The 22,410-nt window shown below is 41.0% G+C and overlaps 1 protein-coding gene across 1 annotated transcript in view; it reads left to right on the top strand.

The window, feature by feature from the left end:
- The first annotated feature begins 15,358 nt into the window (after positions 1 to 15,358).
- The window catches only part of MAK16 (MAK16 homolog), a 16,619-nt gene continuing 9,567 nt past the window's right edge, over positions 15,359 to 22,410 (top strand). The window contains exons 1-5 of the mRNA XM_036751892.1: positions 15,359 to 15,472; positions 18,771 to 18,820; positions 18,910 to 19,019; positions 19,131 to 19,195; positions 19,440 to 19,591. Of these exons, the coding sequence (XP_036607787.1) occupies positions 15,458 to 15,472; positions 18,771 to 18,820; positions 18,910 to 19,019; positions 19,131 to 19,195; positions 19,440 to 19,591 (392 nt within the window). The 5' untranslated portion in view covers positions 15,359 to 15,457. The remainder of the gene's footprint in view (positions 15,473 to 18,770; positions 18,821 to 18,909; positions 19,020 to 19,130; positions 19,196 to 19,439; positions 19,592 to 22,410) is intronic.

The raw sequence follows: 22,410 nt of genomic DNA, 5'->3' as shown, positions 1-22,410 counted from the left end.
ACATGTATAACCTATATTGAATTGTTTGCCTTCTCAATGGGGAGGGAAGAAAGGAGAGAATTTGGAAAAAACATGTTAAAAATTGTTTTTACATGTAACTGGGAAAAATAAAATACTGAATAAAAGTGAAAAAAGGAAAAAAATATTAACTTTTACAAAGGTCAGAATGAAAGGAGAACTTATATATATTTTCAGTCAAAATAAGGTAGAACATATAATCTGGATTTTTTTCTTGGCTTCTAACTAAAATTGGAATTAAAGAGATCCAGTTGCAACTTAACATACATTATTAATCATCTACCGTGAACAGAGCACTGTTCTAGGAGGTAAGAAAAATAAAATGCCAAATGGGACACAAAGGCCCTCCTTTGATTAAACTTGACAGAATGGAAGTGATTGAAGGTTCTTAAAGGTCATGGCAGTGAAGCGCCCTGGTAGGTTCTGCCAGTTCAACAAATGGTAGGTGTGAGGAAGTGGATTGCAAAAAACTAACCGAACAAAAATGAAACAGACCTGCTGTTGAGATACTTACATTTTAATGTTGGCTATATAACATTGTATGTAAGTAAATTACTACATAATTTGAGGATGGAGAGAACACACACACACACACACACACACACACACACTGGGAGACATCAAGGAAGACTACTTGAGAGAGGTGTGATGGAAACTGAGCTTTGAAGCAAGAAAGATTGAGAGGCAAATTGAAGAGGAAGTATACCCCCCTCTGGAGGTCCTTCCATTTACACTGATGAGTTTCGTCCTCTAGTCCTTTCTCAGAATTCAAAACTCATTCATTAAGAGGACAAGCATGCCTAGTTAAAAACTAAAGGGAAAGGGATCAGTTAAGTCCAAAATATGAATGAGATTAAAAAAAATGGATTGGGTACTTACAATTGATTATTTGAAGTTTTACTTGAAATTTCTAGGACACCAGGAACACTTTATCTTATGGATCTGCAGTTCTTAAGGATCTCACAATAAAGCAGTCAGTCTAAAAAGCAAATGAACATCTGTCAGTGAGGCACCAGCATTTTAAGGATGCAAAATCCATACTTCTCATGTCAGCTACAATATCAATATGTATAAAGGATTAAACATTTAACTATATAAAACTCATCTTAAAAGGAATGGGTCTAACAGTAAAGGAAATACACTGGAAAAACTATATAATTACAACATTTTTAAAAATTACAATTTTTTTCTAGTAGAACTTAAAACTTAGGGAATCCAGTAACAAAAGGATATTTTCTCTGGCTGTCCCCCATGCCTAAAATGCTCCCTCTCTCCTCATCTCTGCCTCCTAGCTTCCCTGGTTTCCTTCAAGTCCCAGCTAAAATCCCACCTTCTACCAGAAGCCTATCCAAACCCCTCTTAATTCTAGTGCCTTCCCTTCATGGTTTACTGAGAGTTTAGCAAACTCTTGATAAAACATTTCATGCTCTTCTTAAGAGAAGATGAAGAAATGTAAACTAGAAGTGGTTGAATGGATGGACTAAAAAAAAATAGTCACTAATGATTCAATGTCTACTTGGCAGGAGATCTCCAGTGGATAGCCCAGGAATCAGTACTTGGCTTATTGCTATTTAACATTGATATCAGTGACTTGGAGAAAGGAATAGCTGTCATGCTCTTCAAAGCTGGGAGGGATAGTTAACTTATTGTATGACAGAACCAGAATCCAGAAAGATCTTGACTGGTACAGAACTTCAGGCTTAATCTGAGAAGAAATCTAGTAGGGATAAATGTAAAGTCTTACATTTTGAGCTCCAAAAATAACTTCATGAGTACAGGATAAGGGAGATGTGGTCAGATAGCACTTTATCTGAAAAAGATCTAGGGGTTTTAGTGGATCGCAAGCTTAATAATGAATGAACAGTGTGATATAGAAGCTGAAAAAAGCTAATGTGATCTTGGACTACCCTGAGATAGGCATAGCTTCCAGGAACAGGGAGATTATAGTCTTAACATACTGTGTTCAGACTACATGTGGAGTATTTTATTTATTTTGAGGCACCATAGTTTAGTAAGGACATAGATAAATTGGAAAATGTCTAAACACAGGCAACCAAGATGATCCTTAAGTTCATGATGTGTGAATATCAGTTAAATGAACTGGGGTGTTAGGTAGGAGGAGAGCCTGGAGAATAGAAGACAGAAGGAAAAATAGTTGTCGAAGTATTTGAAAGTTGATCATATAGAAAAGGCATTAGACTTGGGTTCAGTTGTTTTGTTTGGTTTTTTTTTGGCCCCTTAGAAGCACCAAAGAGCCTCTGTCTTTGAGTAGGTGACTGACATGATCCATACCTTACAAAGATCATTTTGTGGGGTGGAGCCAAGATGGCGGCAGGAAAGCAGGGACCTGCTTAAGCTCCCCACCAAATCCCTCCAAAAACCTGTAAAAAGTGACTCTGAACAAATTGTAAAGCTGTAGTCCCCACAAAATAGCAGAGGGAAACAGATCTCCAGCCCAGGAGAGCCTGGATGGTTGCTGGGAAGGGTCTGTCGCATGGTGCTGAGAGCAGAGGGCAGCCCAACTTGGGCCACCCTAGGACAGACCAGACCCGGAGTCAGCCAGCCGGGACAGGCCTTGGGGCCATAAAACAGTGAGCTGTGGCAGTTACCAGACTTCTCAACCCACAAATGCCAAAGAGCAAGTTAGGGGGAAGCTGTGGGATCGAGTTCGGAGTGGTCCAGCTGCCAGCTCTGGGGGCGGAGGAGGTCATGCAGTGATGGCGGTAGTAGCAGCAGGAAGCTCCTGAGGCTGCCTCCAGACAGCCAGCGTCAGTGGCTTCCCGAGTCCCTGGCTCACATGGTGGGAGGAATCTAGCAGCAGATCGTAGCAGGAATGCAAGAAGCACTCTGTGGGCACAAAGGCAGATTCTCTTGCTGTGCCCTGCTTGGATCTGAATTGCGGTCCTGGTTGGTGGTTCTTGGGGGAGGAGGAGTGCTGCTGTGACAGAGCTTGGGGTGATGGTGGAGTAGAAGTAGCTCTAAAAACAGCAGTGCTTGAACCCTAAAGCTTGGGACAAAGTACTCTCTACTCTATAAGCAGTCATATCCTGACAAAAAGCTCAAGGGTCAAGTAGTTGGCTGGGAATATGAACAGGCAGCGCAAAAAGGAATTCAGACTCAAACTGAGACTGAAACTCAAACTCTAGATTCCTTTTTTGGTGACAAAGAAGATCAAATAATACAGCCAGAAGAAGTCAACAAAGTCAAAAAGCCTACATCAAAAGCCTCCAAGAAAGATATGAATTGGGCTCAGGCCATGGAAGAGTGCAAAAAAGGATTTGGAAAAGCAAGTAAGAGAAGTAGAACAAAAATTGGGAAGAGAAATGAGGGTGATGCAAGAAAACCATGAAAAACAAGTCAACAATTTGCTAAAGGAGACCCAAAAAATACTGAAGAAAATAACACCTTAAAGAATAGACTAACCCAAATGGCAAAAGAGCTCCAAAAAGCCAATGAGGAGAAGAATGCTTTGAAAGGCAGAATTAGCCATATGGGAAAGGAGGTCCAAAAGACCACTGAAGAAAATACCACCTTAAAAATTAGATTGGAGCAAGTGGAAGCTAGTGACTTTACGAGAAATCAAGATATTATCAAACGGAACCAAAGGAATGAAAAAATGGAAGACAAGGTAAACTATCTCATTGGAAAAGCCACTAACCTGGAAAATAGATCCAGGAGAGATAATTTCAAAATTGTTGGACTACCTGAAAGCCATGATCAAATAAAGAGCCTAGACATCATCTTTCAAGAAATTATCAAAGAAAACTGCCCTGATATTCTAGAGCCAGAGGGTAAAATGGAAATTGAAAGAATCCACTGATTGCCTCCTGGAAAAGATCCCAAAAAGAAAACTCCTAGGAATATTGTCGCCAAATTCCAGAGCTCCCAAATCAAGGAGAAAGTACTGCAAACAGCCAGAAGGAAACAGTTTGAGTACTGTGGAAACACAATCAGGATAACACAAGATCTAGCAGCTTCTACATTAAGATATCAAAGGGCTTGGAATATGATGCTCCAGAGGTAAATGCAGCTAGGATTAAAACCAAGAATCACCTACCCAGCAAAACTGGGTATCATGCTCCAAGGCAAACTATGGATTTTCAATAAAATAGAGGACTTTCAAGCTTTCTCAGTGAAAAGACCAGAGTTGAATAGAAAATTTGACTTTCAAATACAAGAATCAAGAGAAGCATGAAAAGGTAATCAAAAAAGAGAATTCATAAGGAACTTACTAAAGTTGAACTGTTTTGTTTACATTCCTACATGGAAAGATGATGTGTGTAATTCATAAGACCTTTCTCAGTATTACAGGAGTTGAAGGGAATATAGACAGAGATCACAGGATGAGTTGAATATGAAGGGATGATATCTAAAAAAAAGAGAAATAAACTTAAGGATTGAGAAAGGGAGAAAGGGAGAGATAGAATGGGGTAAATTATCTCACATAAAAGTGGCAAGAAAAAGCAGTTTGTTGGAAGGGAAGAGGGGGCAGGTGAGGGGGAATGAATGAATCTTACTTTCATCGGATTTGACTTGAGGAGGGAATAACATAGACACTCAACTGGGTATCTTACTCCACAGGAAAGTAAGGGGAAGGGGATAAAAAAAAGGAGGGATGATAGAAGGGAGGGCAGAGAGGGGGAAGAGGTAATCAAAAGCAAACACATTTGAAAAGGGACAGGGTCAAGGGAGAAAATTGAATAAAGGGGCACAGGATAGGATGGAAGGAAATATAGTTAGCATTTCACAACATGAGCATTGTGGAAGTATTTTGCATAATGATACATGTGTGATTTACGTTGAATTGCTTGCCTTCCTAGGGAGGGTGGGTGGGAAGGGAAGAGGGGAGAGAATTTGGAACTCAAAGTTTTAAAAGCAGATGCTTAAAAAAATTTTTAAAAATGTTTTTTTCCATGCAGTTTGGAAACAAGATATGTAGGGAATGGGGCATAGAAATCTATCCTGCCCTATTAGAAAGTAAGGGGAAAGGGGATGGGGGTGGGGGAAATGGGGTGAAAGAGGGGAGGGCTGACTGGGGAATGAGGCAATCAGAATATATGCCATTTTGGAATGGGGGGAGGGTAGAAATCGGGAGAAATTTTGTAACTCAAAATCTTGTGGAAATCAATGATGAAAACTAAAATATTAAATAAAAATATATACAGGAAAAAAAGAAAGATCATTTTGGCATCTGGTTGGAGAACTGATTGATGGTGTGAGGAGAGACTTGCAGCAAACAGACCAACAGGAGGCTATAACAATAGTCAAAGCTAGAGGTCATAAGTGTCGTGTCTCTGTGAGAAAGGAGAAGTAGATAGTTGTAAGAGCTGTTATAGAGATATAGTCAATTAGATGGCAAGGTGGATTGAGCACTGGGAGGTATAGGAAGCTAGGTGACTTAGGATAGAACACTGGGCTTGGGGTCAGGAAGACTCATTTCCGTGAGTTCAAATCCTGCCTCAGACACACTAGCTGTGTGACTTTGGGCAAGTCATTTAATCCTGTCTGCCTCAGTTTCCTCATTTGTAAAATGAGCTGGAGAAGGAAATAGCAAACTACTCCAGTACCTTTGCAAAGAAAACCCCAAAATAACTGAAAAGTCAACTATACTTGGCAATTGATTGGCTAAGGGAGACAAAGAAAGAAGAGTCTAGAATGTTCCAAGGTTATGAATCTGTATAATTGGGACTGCACTTAACAGAATTAGGGAAGTTTGAGGAGGGGCAGGTTTTTTTGGAGGGGTTGTTAAGTTCTGTTTTGGACATTTTGGGTTTAGGTTATTTACTACACATCTAGGTGGGGATGTCCAATAGGCTACTGGCAACACAAAACTGATGTGCTAGTGAGAGATTGGGTATGACTATGTAGATTTTGAAGTCATCTTTGTAGAGATAATAGTTGAACTCATGGGAATGGAGTGCCCACAACTAAACTTTAGTGGAATACCATGCTTAGAGGAGGGAAAACAGATGAAGATTCAGCAAAAGAGACTCTGAAAGAGGAGTCGAAAATGTAGGAGAAATAAAAGAGAACAGTGTCATAAAAGCCAAGGGAAAAAAGAATACCTGGGGGAGGAGATGGTCACAAGTGTCAAAAGTCACCAAGAGGTTGAGGATAACGACTGATGCAGCATAATACCAACCTGTTTTACAGAGAGGTGATAAACTGAAGTAGAGTAAGACATACATTTTTGGATACCACCAATGTAGGAATGAATTTTACTTGACTATGCATATATGATACAATGAGAGTAAGGATAGGTAACCAAAAACAAGAGAGAAGGGTCATTAAAACATTAAAAAAAAATAAACCTGAGAGAACAGAAGGGAGGCCAGAAAGACTCTCACATAGGCAGGACAGCTTTGAAAATTACATGTTGAATTTATTATGTATTTAAAAAAGAAAAGCAAGTTCTACATAAAGAGGTTCTTACTTTCATATACAATTCTATTTTTCTATGTATATGAAAACGCTCATTTTATTTGAATTTGTTTAAATTCATAATTTAAAAAAGGAACCATGCACACAAAAATCTTAATGGAGCCAGTATCACCATCACTTTCTTAGGACAGGTTCAGTGTTGGGGTAAAATAAGTCACTTCACAAGTCACTGAACAGTTAACAAAAGGAGGTTTCCTTTGTTCTTCTCTGGATGTAGCCCACCCCCATCACCACATGGAAACTCATCTAGTCATCAAGGCAGGATGCACTAAAGGACATGATGGCATGCAATTGTCTTCAAAAATCCGAAGTTGAAGGAGTTCAGACTTCACAAGACTGGGTTATTTTATGCTCTGGGAATTGAGACCAATCAGGTCCTAGGGACAGCTTCTCCCTTTAGGGAAACAATCTCTGTTGATAGGGAACAGGAAGAGGTACCTGGGCCAATCCCATGTTATAGGTGAAGGGAAAGAAGTTGCATTAGGGAAATAGAAGTCAAACAGGCCCTGGTATCACTCTGCCCAGAAGGTGGGGTAGGTCTAACCCATGTTGTAGGAAAACCTGATAGATATCTGTCCTACCACAAAGTCAAAGATAAACAAAAAAGGTAATTGGATTCATTTAAGTGATAACTGGTCTTTTTTGAGACAAGAATTTCAGTAGAGTAGTGGGATTAGAATCTAGATGGAAGGGATTGAATAATACACAATCAGGTGAAAGTTTTTGTTTTTAAGCATAGGAGAGACCTGAGCAAATTTGTAGGCAGAAGAGTAAGAGTAAATGGACATGGAGAGAAGAGAAGCAATGACTTAAGAGACGAGAAGGACAGAGTTAAGCTTGGCAAAGTCTCTTCCTCAGAGGCTGGAGCAAGCAAAGGGAGATGGAGGAGTATACATATTTATTAAATGTCTACTCTGTGCCAAACACTGTGCTGAGTATTTTACAAACGTCATTACAACACCTCTTTGAATTAGGTGCTATTCTGATCCTCACTTTACAACGGAGGAAACAGAGAGGGAGGGTAAGTGACTTGTCTAAGATTACACTTTGGTAAATTTCTGAGGCTGGATTTGTATTCATATCTTCTTAACTCTAAGCCCAGGCCTCTATCCACTCTGCTACTTGGCAGCCTCCTTTCAAAGATGTAAACGATGGGTAAAGATACAGGTAGATTTTTTTTTACATTTTTTGAGGGGGGAAGGCAGGGCAATTGGGGTTAAGTTGCCCAAGGCCACACAGCTAGTAAGTATGTCAAGTGTCTGAGGCTGGATTTGAACTCAGATCCTCCTGACTCCAGTGCTGGTGCTCTATTCACTGTGCCATCTAGCTGCCTCAATGCAGGTAGATTTTGAGGTGAGGAGTAGAAGAGATGGGGGATCTGATGACAGATGAATAGCCTTGAAGTACTTTGTAAAATAAGAAGTGAGATCATCTGAGAAATTGAGTGGTGGTGCTTCAGAAGAGAAGATTTGGTATAGCTGCTGCAGGGACATATTGTCAATCAAGAAAATGAGGAGGATTCCTCTATACAGCAGTAAGCATCCAGCTTAGAGTAAATAACATGCATTTATCAGGGACCTAGTCTGCATAATTGTATTACTTGCTCTGTGTCATTCAGTAGCTGAGGAGTTGGAGCGGATAGTCAGATATCACAGGGCTGAGGACTGTCAGAACATGAATATTGGAAAGAAAGTAACAAAGGATTGATTTGAAGATGGAGGACAACAAACAGATAAGCTAGTTAACTTGAGCATTCAGTAAAGATTGTAAGGGGAGGAAAGTGAGGCCATAATTGGAGTAATAGGCTGGAAGGGGAATGGGGTGATGAAGGAAGGCAAGCAGCATGAGGAAGAGGATGGGGAGGGGGAGAGGTAGAGTATCACTCATGTAACCATGGATTACAGCTGGGAGCACTAGGCAGCATGGACCCTTGGGAGATGGGAGAGTGTTGATTGGGGGTCAAGAACTTGAGGTCTCATCTTTATAAGATTTTTTTGAGGGGAGAAACAGACTAACTCTTAAATGTGCCACCTTGGGTTACTTCATTAACATAGCTAAATCATTTCAGCCTTGTCAGGAAAACTTTAGAGTTAACACATCCATGTCATCTCAAAATTATCAGCCCATCTGGTGACCTGCTGGTCTTTAATGTAGATGTCTAGAATTTGTCTGGGATTTACATATCATAGGACTAAAAGGCCTGGACAACAGAGCCTAGTGGTTTCCCTTGAATCAGCACGTATTACTGGGATGTGAATTTTTGGTTAACATATGATGCAATTTGAAAATTATGCTCCCTTAATCTTTGCAGTGATTTGTATGTGACTTCCAGCTTTCCCTTTGCAATCTTAACTTTCTGCTGTTTCCATTTTATACTGGCTACTTACAAACCTATTTGATATACTGACTAGGAGAGGGGAAGGTGGACAGGGGGACCAGAACAAGATGCTATTTTTACACAGGATAGTTGTACTCACCTCAGTGGGTGGTTGAGGTAGAGTGGGGTTGTAGCTCATGAGAGTTGAGGAAGTTGATAAACTAGGAGGCCAGGGTGTTTAAAGAGATACTAATGTGAATTCCCTGGGTATGAGAGCAAGGATTAGTTGGAGAAGAACATGCATGATCCAGGTATTGAGAAGTGGGGATGTTGGGGTTGATAAACATGAACAATAAGCATCGAGACAGGTGAGATAGAAAGAAAGAATGACGCTTAGAGGACAAATTGATGAATAAAAGCAGGAGAGAAAACGTTTGAGATCAGTAGTGGGAAGCAAGGGGTATGCCAAACTCCTTTGCTGAAACAGGGCAAAGGAAGGAGCTTGAGGGACAGGAGAGGGTGGGTAGGTAGGAGGTGTTATCAGAAGAAAGCTGAAGTTCTGTGAGCAAAGGAAGATAGAAGAAAATTAAGAGGGAAGAAATCTAGGATGAAGCAGAGTTAGTGATAGAACAGCGATTCCAGAGGCACAGTAGACAAGGAGAGCAGCAGATAAGGACTGGGGAAAGGTAAGGATCAGAGTGTAGGGAAAAGGGATTTTTCACTTTGATGGTTAGAGAATCACAGAGATCAGAAGAGCTGGAGGGGAAAATTTGTTAGCTACAAGGCAAAAGAATTATCAGTTGAGTAGGTATTTGTTTGATGGTAATGGCAATTAGAGAAGGTGGTATAAAGAAAAAAATCACAAATCCTGAATCAAATGCAACTAGAGAAGCCAAACTAGGAAAGCTTTGGACAGAGGAGGACCAACGAAAGACTTTGTCTGCTTTTGAAGGGTCAGTGTAGAGATGAAGCTCATTTGCTAAGGAGGCAGGTATGGCCATAGGTAACCATTAAACAGATAAGATAAAGTCCCTGCCTTCATAGGGCTTATATTCAACTGAAGTTAGGAGAGGAGGGCTGGTGGAGTAGGGTTAGACACATACCCAAGTAACTACAATGTAAAATGAAAGAGAACCAGGCTTAAAGCTAGGAAGACCTTAGTTTATATGTCCTACCTCTGACATAAACTTTTCAGTGGGGAAGTTGATTGGTTTTGTCTAATTTTGTCTTCTTTCTTTTTTTTTTTTTGAATTCTTTGTTATAACGAATGTCTGGCCCTTTGGGATGGGAGGAGGTGGGATAGAATGGGAAAATCTATGTGAGATAAAAACAAATTATCATTAAAAATCTGTTTTTAAACAAAAGATCGAGGTCAGAAATGAGCTTCCTCAGTCCCTCTTCTCTGCTCTTTAAGACTACTGAACATCATCACTCTCTCTTCCTTTATTCCATTCACAGAAGACTCATTAAGGTGAATCCTGCCTGTACCCTGGAGTTCACTGCCCCTCACCTTCTCTAGGACCTTGTTCCTCAAATCTTCTTTCTTATATACTCCTTCAGGCTCAGTCTCTGTCTCTCTCTCATATCTCTCTGTGTGTCTCTTTTTTTTGTCTCTTTCTGTCTCTTTCTCAGCACAGATTCCTTTCCCTCTCCCTAAAAACCTTTTCAGATTTCCTCAATCCTAAAGAAGCATTTTCTTGACTCTTCTGATGCCTCCAGCTACTCTCTAATCTTACTGCTCTTTGCCAAACTTACCAAGTGCTTTGTTGATAAATGCAAAGCTTTGGAATGTCACTGAGGGTGGAGACTTAAGATCCACACTCAATGTCTCTACCTAATGCCTTGATACCTCACTCTCTCTTAGACCCCTTGTAATCAAGCATCCTCCCCTCTCATTTCTCTGAAACAGTTTAGAATCAATAAACCTCACTGTTGAAATGACAGATCTTTTGAAGAAAACTTAACCAGATGCTGCCCTCTGCTGACCACTGAGATAGAGAATGAGAGACAAGAGACAGAGAGACATAGAGACAAAAAGACAGAGAAGAAGAGAGACAGACAGAAACAAGAGATAGACAGAAACAAACTTGGATAGAATGCTAGGCCTAAGCATAAATCTGGTGTCAGACACTTTCTAGCTGTGTGACCCTAGGTAAGTCACTATATGCCTCAGTTTCCTCATCTGTAAAATGGGGGCGATAATAGCACCTACCTCCTAGGGTCATTGAGAGGTTCAAAAAAGATTAATTGTTAAGTGCTTAGCAGAGTGTCTGGCACACAGTAACTGCTATAAATGGTAGCTATTATTAACTATTATAGAGAGACTGGTGGAAGCAGAAAAAGACAATGCCACAGAGACACACACACAGAGACAGAGATACAAAGACAGTGAGAGATAGAGACAGAAAGAGAAAGACAAGGAGAGAACATGAGAGAGAAGGATAGCAAGAGGCAGAGAAAGATGGGGGAGAAAGAAAAAGAGAGACAGAGAGAGACAGAGTGAAAAGGAGAGAGAGGGAAGGAGAGACAGAAGTGGGAGAGACAAAGACACACACACACAGAGAGAGAGAGAGAGAGATAGTTCATGAACTTTTCATTGGCAGCACGGGATAATCCACAACTGCCCTCCTGTGACTTTGTAAGTTTTTTTTTTAATTTAAATTTATTTATCTAACATATTTGGTTTTCAGCATTGATTTTCACAACAGTTTGAATTACAAATTTTCTCCCCATTTCTACCCTCCCCCCCACTCCAAGATGGCTGATATTCTGGTTGCCCTGTTCCCCAGTTAGCCCTCCCCTCTATCACCCCCCTCCCCTCTCATCCCCTTTTCCCTTCCTTTCTTGTAGGGCAAGATACATTTCAATGCTCCATTGCCTGTATATCTTATTTCCCAGTTGCATGCAAAAACAACTCTTTTTTTTGAACATCTGCTTTTAAAACTTTGAGTTCCAAATTCTCTCCCCTCTTCCCTCCTCACCCACTCTCCCTAAGAAGGCAAGCAATTCAACATAGGCCACATGCATATCATTATGCAAAACCCTTCCACAATACCCATGTTGTGAAAGACTAACTATATTTTGCTCCCTCCTATCCTGTCCCCCTTTATTCAGTTTTCTCCCTTGACCCTGTCCCTTTTTGGAAGTGTTTGCTTTTAATTACCTCCTCCCCCATCTGCCCTCCCTTCTATCATGCCCCCTTTTTTTATCCCAATTGAGTGTGTATGTTATTCCCTCCTCAAGTCAAATCTGATTAGAGAGCAAGATTTACTCATTCCCCCTTACCTGCCCCTCTTCCCTTCCTACAGAACTGCTTTTTCTTGCCACTTTTATGTGAGATAATTTATCCCATTCTACCTTTCCCTTTCTCCCTCTCTCAATATATTCCTCTCTCATCCCTTAATTAGATTTTTTTAGATATATCCCTTCATATTCAACTCACCCTGTGCCCTCTGTCTACAACTATATATATGTGTATGTATGTATGTATATTCCCTTCAGCTACCCTAATACTGAGGACTCATGAATTACACACATCATCTTTCCATGTAGGAATGTAAACAAAAAGTTCAACTTTAGTAAGTCCCTTATGATTTCTCTTTCTTCTTTACCTGTCTTGATTCTTGTGTTGGAAAGTGAAATTTTCTATTTAGCTCTAGTCTTTTCACTGAGAAAGCTTGAAAGTCCTCTATTTTGTTGAAAATCCATATTTTGCCTTAGAGCATGATACTCAGTTTTGCTGGGTAGGTGATTCTTGATTTTAATCCTGGTTCTATTGACCTCCGGAATATCATATTCCAAGCCCTTTGATCCCTTAATGTAGAAGCTGCTAGATCTTGTGTTATCCTGATTGTGTTTCCACAGTACTCAAACTGTTTCTTTCTGGCTGCTTGGAGTATTTTCTCCTTGATCTGGGAGCTCTGGAATTTGGTGACAATATTCCTAGGAGTTTTCTTTTTGGGATCTTTTTGAGGAGGCGATCTGTGGATTCTTTCAATTTCCATTTTACCCTCTGGCTCTAGAATATCAGGGCAGTTCTCCTTGATAATTTCTTGAAAGATGATGTCTAGGCTCTTTTTTTGATCATGGCTTTCAGGTAGTCCAATAATTTTGAAATTATCTCTCCTGGATCTATTCTCCAGGTCAGTGGTTTTTTCCAATGAGATATTTCACCTTGTCTCCCATTTTTTCATTCCTTTGATTCTGTTTTATACTATCTTGATTTCTCATAAATCACTAGCTTCCACTTGCTCCAATCTAATTTTTAAGGTAGTATTTTCTTCAGTGGTCTTTTGGACCTCCTTTTCCATTTGGGTAATTCTGCTTTTCAAGGCATTCTTCTCATTGGCTTTTTGGAGCTCTTTTGCCATTTGAGTGAGTTTATTTTTTAAGGTGTAATTTTCTTCAGTATTTTTTGGGTCTCCTTTAGCAAGTCATTGACTTGTTTTTCATGGTTTTCTCACATCACTCTCATTTCTCTTCCCAATTTTTTCCTCTACTTCTCTTATTTACTTTTCCAAATACTTTTTGAGCTCTTCCATGGCCTGAGACCAATTCATGTTTTTCTTGGAGGCTTTTGATGTAGGCTCTTTGACTTTGTTGACTTCTTCTGGCTATATGTTTTGGTCTTTGTCACCAAAAAAAAGATCCCAAAGTCTTCAGACTTACTGAATCTGAAATTGTTTTTGATGCCTGTTCATGTTCCCAGCCAACTACTTGACCCTTGAGCTTTTTGTTGGGGTATGACTGCTTGTAGAGTATAGAGTACTTTGTCCCAAGTTTGAGGAGCTGCGCTGCTGTTTTCAGAGCTACTTCTACACAGCCAGCTCTGTCGCAGCAGCGCTCCTTTTCCCCCAAGAACCGCCAACTCTGACTGTGACTCAGATCCAAGCAGGCTCTGTACTCCTGCTCTAATCCGAAGTTTAATTCCTCCCACCAGGTGGGCCTGGGGCCCGGAAGCAACTGCAGCTGTAGCTCTGGAAACAGTCTCAGAGCTGCACCACTTTTACCACCCCCTAGGCAGTGGCCAACCCCAAACTCCTTTCACTCTGTCCCAGCAGCTTTTTCCCACTAACCCACTCTGGTGTCTTTGGTGTTTGTGGGTTGAGAAGTCTGGTAATTGCCGCAGGTCACTGATTCAGGGCACTAGGGCCTGTTCCGCCTGGCTCCCAGTCTGGTTGGTCCTGGTACTGCTCACGCTGGGCTCTACTCTGTTCTGCTCCCAGCAGATAGACCCTTCCCAGAGACCATCCAGGCTGTCCTGGGCTGGAGCCCTGCTTCCCTCTGCTATTTTGTGGGTTCTGCAGCTCTAGAATTTGTTCAGAGCCATTTTTATAGGTGTTCGGAGGGACCTGGGGGAGATCTTAAGCAAGTCCCTACTTTCCAGCCACTGTCTGTTGTAAGATTTTAAAAGTACTTTCCTCACCAATAACCTGCAGAGAGTAGTAGTGGAAATACAAGTATTTCCATTTTATAGGTTTTAGTCTTTTACTTTTTCTCAATGGAGGAATGCTAAGAGGGAAAGAAAATAAATGCTTGTTAATTGAAAAACTAATTTGAAAAAGTAAAAATACAATAGATATTAGTCCTGTAGAAAACGTATCCACTGAATGGTGTGTCCGCCTAAAAAACTTAGGTATATAGCATCTATGGTGGGAGGTATCCCCAGTGCTTTCCTCCTGCTCAGGTCTTTTTCTGAGAGTACCTTGTCTGGAGAGAGCCAGCGAGGAATGATGGAGAGGGGGCCGGTCTTGAGCTAGAAGACTTGGATTCTGACACATTCTGCCTCTGACATATGTGAGCAGTACGACCTCAGGCTAGTTAGTTGATCTCTCATTTCCCCAGGCCGCTCTTTGGGAGACTGTGAATTGCTAAGGCTGGTGTTGATTTTGCATTGGTGAAGAGTTTAGTTATTGAGTGCTACCTACACGCATAAAATCACGGGTCCGCTTTAAAATAAAAGAAATATTGTCTGGAGCTCTCCTTTACCCTTGTCACATTCCATTCTGTGTCATACTCATTAGCTCTGAGGGATAGTTGACAGGATCATTGCTTTGGACGTCTGGTGGGAGATTGGTGGACGTCTAATGGTGTATGAACATGGGCAACAGCTGCTAAGAACCTGAAGGTGAGAGAGATTCAGGCGCTTGCCTAGAGTCACACAGCCGGGGTAGAGCCGGACTCAACACCCAGACTTTGTAGTCACAGGGCTCTCTGCATCCCCCCAGAGGGGAGGGCACATTATCCATCAATCATAGCGCACGCCTTTCTGCGCTATATTTCGGAGGTCCCGGAGAAAAGTTAAGGAGCCTACAGCAGGGGCGGTGGAAAATGCATTCAACCATCAAAAACGGCAACGTAGTGATTGTGGGGCTAGGAGACTCCAGGACAAGGCTAGCGCGTGGTGGCCCAGGCTGCTGCGGGGAAACACCTCCGCCCACGCCCGCTTTTAAGCTGATCAGCCCGGGAGATTGGCGGAGCCCAGGTCAGAGGAGCCGGGAGGCTGAGTCTGCGCACTGTGGCATTCCTCGGCAGAGGGCGCTCCCAGGAGCGGGGCGACGTCGCGTAGCTCTCGCGAGGCCCGAGACTTCCTGCGAAGGCACCGGAAGAAGCTCCTTCGGTGCATGGCCACCGTCTGATCCGTCTGGAGCAGCACGTTGAGGAACGGTACCGACCGGCACCATGCAGTCAGATGACGTAAGTCTCCCCGGCTTTCACCGGGCCTCAGTGGGCGTCGGAGGAGACGCGACCCCGTCCCTATCCCGCGCCAGGCAGGGACTGGCCCCGGTAGTTGTCTGCAAACCAAGTGACTGAGTGAAGCCACGCGGAGGCTCACGCTTCCCTTGGAACGGGGCTCAGTGTCCACGCTCTCCGACCCTGGGCAGGGGAGCCCAGCTCACATCCCCTACCCTGCCCCGTGTCCCCTCCCCGGGCCCTACCCCTGACCTCCCACCTTCGCCCTTCTTCCCGTTGGTCCGGGTAGAAGCAGCCTCATTAGCGTGTAGTAGTAAGCTGTTGGCTTTGTAAGAGAGACGGAGAGAAAAGGGTCGAGAAAATAGGAAAATCAAAGACCTCAAATGGATCCGTGATCGCGGCATTCTGGTTATTCTCTCCAACAATGCAGACCACAAGCCGGCCTCGATGCCCGCCCTGTCCATTCTACCAAGTGTTTAACTACATGGTGGTTATCTCCCCCTCCCCTTTTTCTAACTCATGAGACAAGGGGGACCCCCCCCCGAAATTGTCGGCTTAATGAATATATACAACTGTGCACTTGGAATTTATTTTTGTTGGGGTGAGCCTTTAAGTCAACTTCACTGGTGTAGATATTCCTTTTATGCTTTATTTTGGTACCAGTACTGAGGAAATGAGGGGTAGGTATCTTTGGCTTTCGTTACCATCCTCCTAGGCTTGGATCCTCCCAGCTGGACGTATTTTATATACCTAGCACCAGAAGGCAACTCTGCCTCTGTCACACCTGAGGAAATGGAGGCCTAGAGAGGCTAACTGACCCCGTTAAGATTGCATAGGTACATGGGATAGCTGCGATTCCAACTCAGGCCGTTGGATTATCGACCCAATAAATACCTTGAGACGGACAAGCCTCCTTTTTGTTTTTGTATCCCAGGCTCTAAACTCAGTGCTTGGTACATAAAAGATGCTTAATACATGCTTGCTATTCTTAATATTATGCTATGCCTCTATTCCTTTAATAATAGCTGGCATTTATTTAGTGCTTTGAGGTTTGCAAAGCACTTTACAAATGTTATTTGATCCTCACAGCAACCCTTCGAGGTAGGTGCTATTATTATCCCCTTTTTACAGATGAAGAAATTGAGGCAGACAGGTTAAATGACTTGACCAGGACCATACAGGCGATAAGTGTCTGAGGCTGAATTTGAACTCAGGTCTTCCTGACTCCAAACCCAGTTCTACCCACTGTGACAGCTAGATCCCATGTAAACTCCTTCAGCATTGCCAGTTCATACTTACTACTGCAGCCAGAGTAATCTATTTTATGCATGGATCTAGCCATGCCACTTTTTTGCTAAAAAATTTCTATCCTTTTGCCTAACGGGTGAAATTTGAACTCCTTTTGTTCACCTGATAGCTAGGTGGCTCAATGGATAGAGCATAGGACTTAACATCCAGCTTTAGACACTTACTAGCAGTGTGAACCTGCTTTCTCTCTCAATTTTCTCATCTGTAAAATGGGTATAATTATAGCACCTACCTCCCAGAGTTGTGAGGATCACATGAGATAATTGTATTTGAGTGCTATATAAGTGCTAACTTGTTGCTGTTCTTTTAGAATGTCCTTACCTTTGCTACCTTAGCTTCTATTTGCTATCTCCAAAATGCACTATTTTTTCCTCCTGCTTGCTGTCTACAGGGTGTTGGGAAATGACCTCTCCTGTACTTTGTGGGGGTAGTTGGAAGAACAACAAAATAGAGGTCCTAGATTTAGAATTGGAAGGGACTTTAGAGGTCATCTAGACCAGCCCCCTCATTATTCAGAGAAGGATATTAAGGGTGAGTTGCTTAAAATTACACAGTTAGCAAGTGGCAGAGCAGAGATTTTAATCTGACTCCAAATCTAGCATTCCTTGTATCCTCTCATGCTGCACAATCCCTGCCCTTATGAAGCCTGTATTCTTATGTACAGAGAAGATGGTAGGTAATCTGAATGGGGAAGCTATTAGCAGGTGGAGGGAGTGAGTTTCCTGGGAGAGGCCTCCTGCAGAAGGTGGGCTTTGATCTGAGTCTTGAAGGAAACTAGGAAAACTACAAGGCAGAAATGTGGGCAGAACATTCCAGGCATAAGGGACATCCAGTGCCGAGTCATAGAGTACACAGATGAAGTTCAAGGAACTGCCATTAGGTCATTGTAGCTGCGTTATGGATTATGGACTATGGGGGTGAGGGTGGGGAGTAAGGTGTAAGAACACTGGAAAGGTAGGAAAGGGATTATAAAGCACTTTAATTGCCAGGTATAATTGTACTAGATAATCCCTGGGGTTCCTTTTCTCATATCTGATTCCATATCCTACCTATCCTTTAAGGCTTATTGCCACGTCTTCCACAAAGGCTTCCTTAATTCTCTCTTCTCTGCTCCCATCATCAGTAAGTATCCTTCCCCTTTCCAGCTCCCACTCTTAGGACCTTGAGTAGCACTTGATTTGTACTCTGCGTATTTGAAGTATTGTGATACAGTGGATGAAGTATTGGAGTTGGGATGATCGAGGTCCATATTTGTAAAGCTAGCTGTGCAATCCTGGGCAGTTACCCTTTCTATGCTTTGGGAGCAATGTCCCAGCATTTACACCTGGTGCTGATGTGCACTGGGCTTTTATAGGGAATTCTCTTATCTTAGCTATTTATGCAGAAGTCACAGAAATTTTTCCCATATTTACACATATACTTATATGTTATTTTACATTATAATTATTTGGGTGTGTAAACACACAAGGGTATGGACTTTGTCTTATTTAATCTTGTGTTTTGTACAGCCCCATCACAGTGCTCGGTACCCAGTAGATGCATGGTAAATACTTGTCAATGTTTAAGTGACTGAATTTAGGAAACTCCTGTACATACAAATTATGAAAAATATATCCCTCAGGTCATAGTTTGGCTTATGATAATGATTCTGGGATGAGGAAATCAGAGTGGTGCTATTCTGTCAAATACTTCTTCCTTTCATCTTGGAATAGCATTTAGAGCTGTAAGGGTCTATAGAACTTGACCCTCTCATTTTGCACCTTGATCTCTAGATAGGGAAAGTGACTTGCCCAAAGTCCCGTAGCTGGTTTAATTGTGTGTCTATGTTCAGCTCTTCAGAATCTTAGGTCAGTTCTACCCACTACATCGTACTATATCTCATCTTCTCTTAAGTATGTTTCTCCAGGCCGGCTTTCATCTGTAAGACAGGGTTTATGTGTATATGTCTGTTATTCAGAACTAATAAAGGGTATTTTTCCTTTTGTCTTTGCAGGTTATCTGGGACGTGCTTGGAAACAAGCAGTTCTGTTCTTACAAAATGAAGTGAGAATATGATTTCTTATTTTGGTGGGGAGGTTTCCTAGTAGAATACTAGCAATTCATATTACTGTCTCTTTGCTCCTGCTCCCTAGAACCAAGACCCAGAACTTTTGTCGAAATGAATATAACCTGACTGGATTATGCAACCGTTCTTCCTGCCCGTTAGCAAACAGCCAGTATGCTACCATCAAAGAAGAGAAAGGTAAGGGCCCAGTTTTTTCTTCTTTATAGGATTGCCCGATAAGCTTTTGTGACCCTCTTCTGGGTGTCAGTGTTCACAATAATAATGGCCCATAACGCTTCTCTTTCTCAGGTCAGTGCTACTTGTATATGAAGGTGATAGAACGAGCGGCTTTCCCTAGGCGCATGTGGGAGCGGGTAAGAATTAGAGGTGAAAAGAGAAGCTGTGTGCCTCTTCTGCCTACGGCCTACTCCAGTCATTTTTGTCCTTTTTCAGGGTTTAACAAGGTGCTCTGAATGAAACTGCAAGAGCCTTCTTAATTGATACTATTTGAAAGATCTTTTGAGAACCTTCCTGATAGAAACTGTAATTGACCATTAAAAAAAAATAAGACCTTTCCATTTTCCATTCCCACCTTAAGCTTCTTCTTTGGTTCTACAGGTCCGACTCAGTAAGAATTATGAGAAAGCTCTGGAACAAATAGATGAAAATCTTATCTATTGGCCTCGCTTCCTTCGGCACAAATGTAAGCAGCGGTTTACCAAGATCACCCAGTACCTGATTCGAATCCGTAAACTTACTTTAAAGCGACAGTAAGTGCCGTGATCTCCCTCTTATTCTTTTTGATTCTTGATTCACTCTAGTTCCAGTGAGCATCTTCAGCCCTCTGAAGCCTTTGGGATTGGCATTAAGTTGTCTTTTCTGACAAGTTATTGAAAAAAGAGGAAAGGAAATGACTTGAAGCTGAACAGCTTTATTATTTATTTGTCTTTAGATTTTCAAGATTGTTTCTTTTGCAGTGAAGCATTGCATTGCAGAAACTATAGAAAAATAATTATGAATATTATACTTTTTAAAATGTTAGTGAAGAGACAGTATTTTTTTCAAGGCACCAGCTACTGAAAACTTTAAGCTGCTGTTTAGTCCTACTAGCATCCTTTGTATTATTCTAAGAATGTCACTTTAGTGACTAACCAGCATTCTTCAACATGGCAGACATGTCAGTATTTCACAGAACATTCCCTATTTTTTCACCAAAGCATTCATCTCGGGAATATTAATAAAGATTTTGTAGAGTTGAGAAGGGCAGCTAGGTGGCAAAGTGGTTAGAATGCCAGGCCTGAAGTCAGGAAGGAAGACTCATCTTCCTGAGTTCAAATCTGGCCTCAGGCGCTGGGCAGATCACTTGACCCTGTTTGTCTCAGTTTCCTCATCTGTAAACGGAACTAGAGAAGGAAAGGGTAAATCACTCCAGTATTTTTGCCAAGAAAACCTCAAATGGGGTCATGAAGAGTCAGGTGTGACTGAGTAACAACAGATTTGAGAAAGGCATATAGGTAATTACTAATATTCTTTGAATCACTTTTCTTTTTAAATTATGGACTTAGAAATAAGCTCATTTTTTTTCAAGTATTTGGTAACCGTTGCTTTGGGTATCTGGAAAATTGCTGCTTCATGACCCTCAAAATTCTGTTATTTCTAGCATGAGCCTACTCTATGTATACTTGATCTAGTCCTACTGCTCTTTCTTCCATCTTTGTTTAATTTAGTGCCATTTCTACTCCTTTAATTCATCAAGGACTACAATTTTAGTTTCCAGTTGTGCTGGCTCTACTGTTATTTAATAGAGAGGATGTATAATTTGTTGTGGAAATCTTGATAGGTTTTTTCCATTTTTCTTTTTTGTCTTTCAGGTTTTATTTTTAAATACTCAAGATAAATGGTGTAATTGAATGTCTTGCCAAGTTTTCTGAAAATTTGGGTTTTTTTCCCACCATTGGTTTTTGCTGTCTTAATAAGAGAGTTCATAACCTTGAAACATTCTCCTTTGTAGGATTTTAGAAATGAGTTTATATTGTAAATAATTGTTGCCTTTAGATTTTTCTGATTGACATGAAGATTTGCTATTTTGAATTCCTTTCTTGGTCTTTTTACTTATTCTTGCAGGTTGATTTATATTGATTAAACTAACTTAGGAAAATGGTGATAGTGAAATCTTTGTTTTTTTATCCATTATCCTCTTAAAAAAAACCCAACAAAACATAAAATCTGAGGTTGGAGTTGTGTCATTTGTAAAACTTACCATCTTCTTCTAATGTTTCTTCTAATTTGATACAGTAATCTGGCTATACCCAGCTGATTGGAAAATGATTCCCATGTTGGAAACTAGTTGTTTTCTGTGAGGATAAAATTAATTACATTTTTGTGATGTTATTTAATGCTTGCATGGTCTCAGGATCTCCCCACCACCCCACCTTTTCTCCCTCCCTTCTTCCAAACCCTCTCCCTCTGTCTCACCCTCTCTCCAGCTCTCTTGACATTGCACATATATAGCAGAACATAAAAAATAGGATTGCATATGAAATTTCATAGTTTGCTGTTAAATGTGTGTGTAATTTCAAATGCTACTTTAACAACTGCTCTTTTTGTGCTTCTTTCTTTTCTTTTTTTTTTTCATTTTAAAAATTTTCTTTGACCCTCTTTTTGTCTGTCACTACTACTACTCTTGCCTCTCCCCTCAACTCTCCCACACCCAAATTAAAACAGAGAGGAAGAAAAATGCTTGTAACACATGACCATAGTCAAGCAAAACAAATCCACACAGTGTCCAAAACTAAAACTTAGGTCTTTTTTTTTTTTTACTTGAGTCCATCACTTTTTTGTCATTTGTCAAGAACTGGGTAGCATTCTTTATCATAGATTCTCTTTCAAGACTTGGTTGGTCATTGCTTAAGTTTTTAAGTATTTCAGAGTTTTTTTTTCTTTTCAGCATATGAGTTTGTCATGTAAAGAATGTTCTTCTGGTTCTGTTTACTTTGCATTAATTTATACTTCTCAGGCTCCTTTCCATCATTTTTATGGTGTAATAATATGACATATTCATACACCATAGTGTAGTTAGCCATTCTCTAGTTGATGGGTAACTCCCCCCCCCTTAGATTTCATTAATTTGTTTTTTAAAATATTTTTCCTTTTAATCACGTTTTAGGATTCTGAAGTTTGTTTTGCTTATCACTATTTTCTCTCCTGTTATATCCTTCCTCTTAACACTGTTCTCTCTTCCTGTTGAGTTTGATATATTTCTATAATAAATTGTGTATGTATGAGTTCAACCCTCCTTTGTTTCATTTGTTAAGAGTGAGACTCCTCTGATGACCATTCCCCTTCCCCTTCATGTTTCTAGACCCATCTTGTGTACCCCAATTATGAAAAATAGCCAGCCATCTGCCTCCTTTTTTCTTTTTTCTGCCCTGGCATATTCCTTTTATACTATTAGAGCATATTCATCTCTTCTCTTTCTTTTCAACCAGCAAAAATTTGCCTTTTCTTGTTCTCCCCTGCCAAGTCTATGTTTGCAAGGAGCTTACATTCTTATGATGGAGAAAACAATTATTTATATAAATATATTCAA

This window comes from Trichosurus vulpecula, chromosome 3 (genome assembly GCF_011100635.1).
Source record: "Trichosurus vulpecula isolate mTriVul1 chromosome 3, mTriVul1.pri, whole genome shotgun sequence".
NCBI classification, from domain to species: Eukaryota; Metazoa; Chordata; class Mammalia; order Diprotodontia; family Phalangeridae; genus Trichosurus; species Trichosurus vulpecula.
The sequence above is the reverse complement of the archived record's forward strand: the minus strand, read 5'-3'. Positions and strand labels throughout refer to the sequence as shown.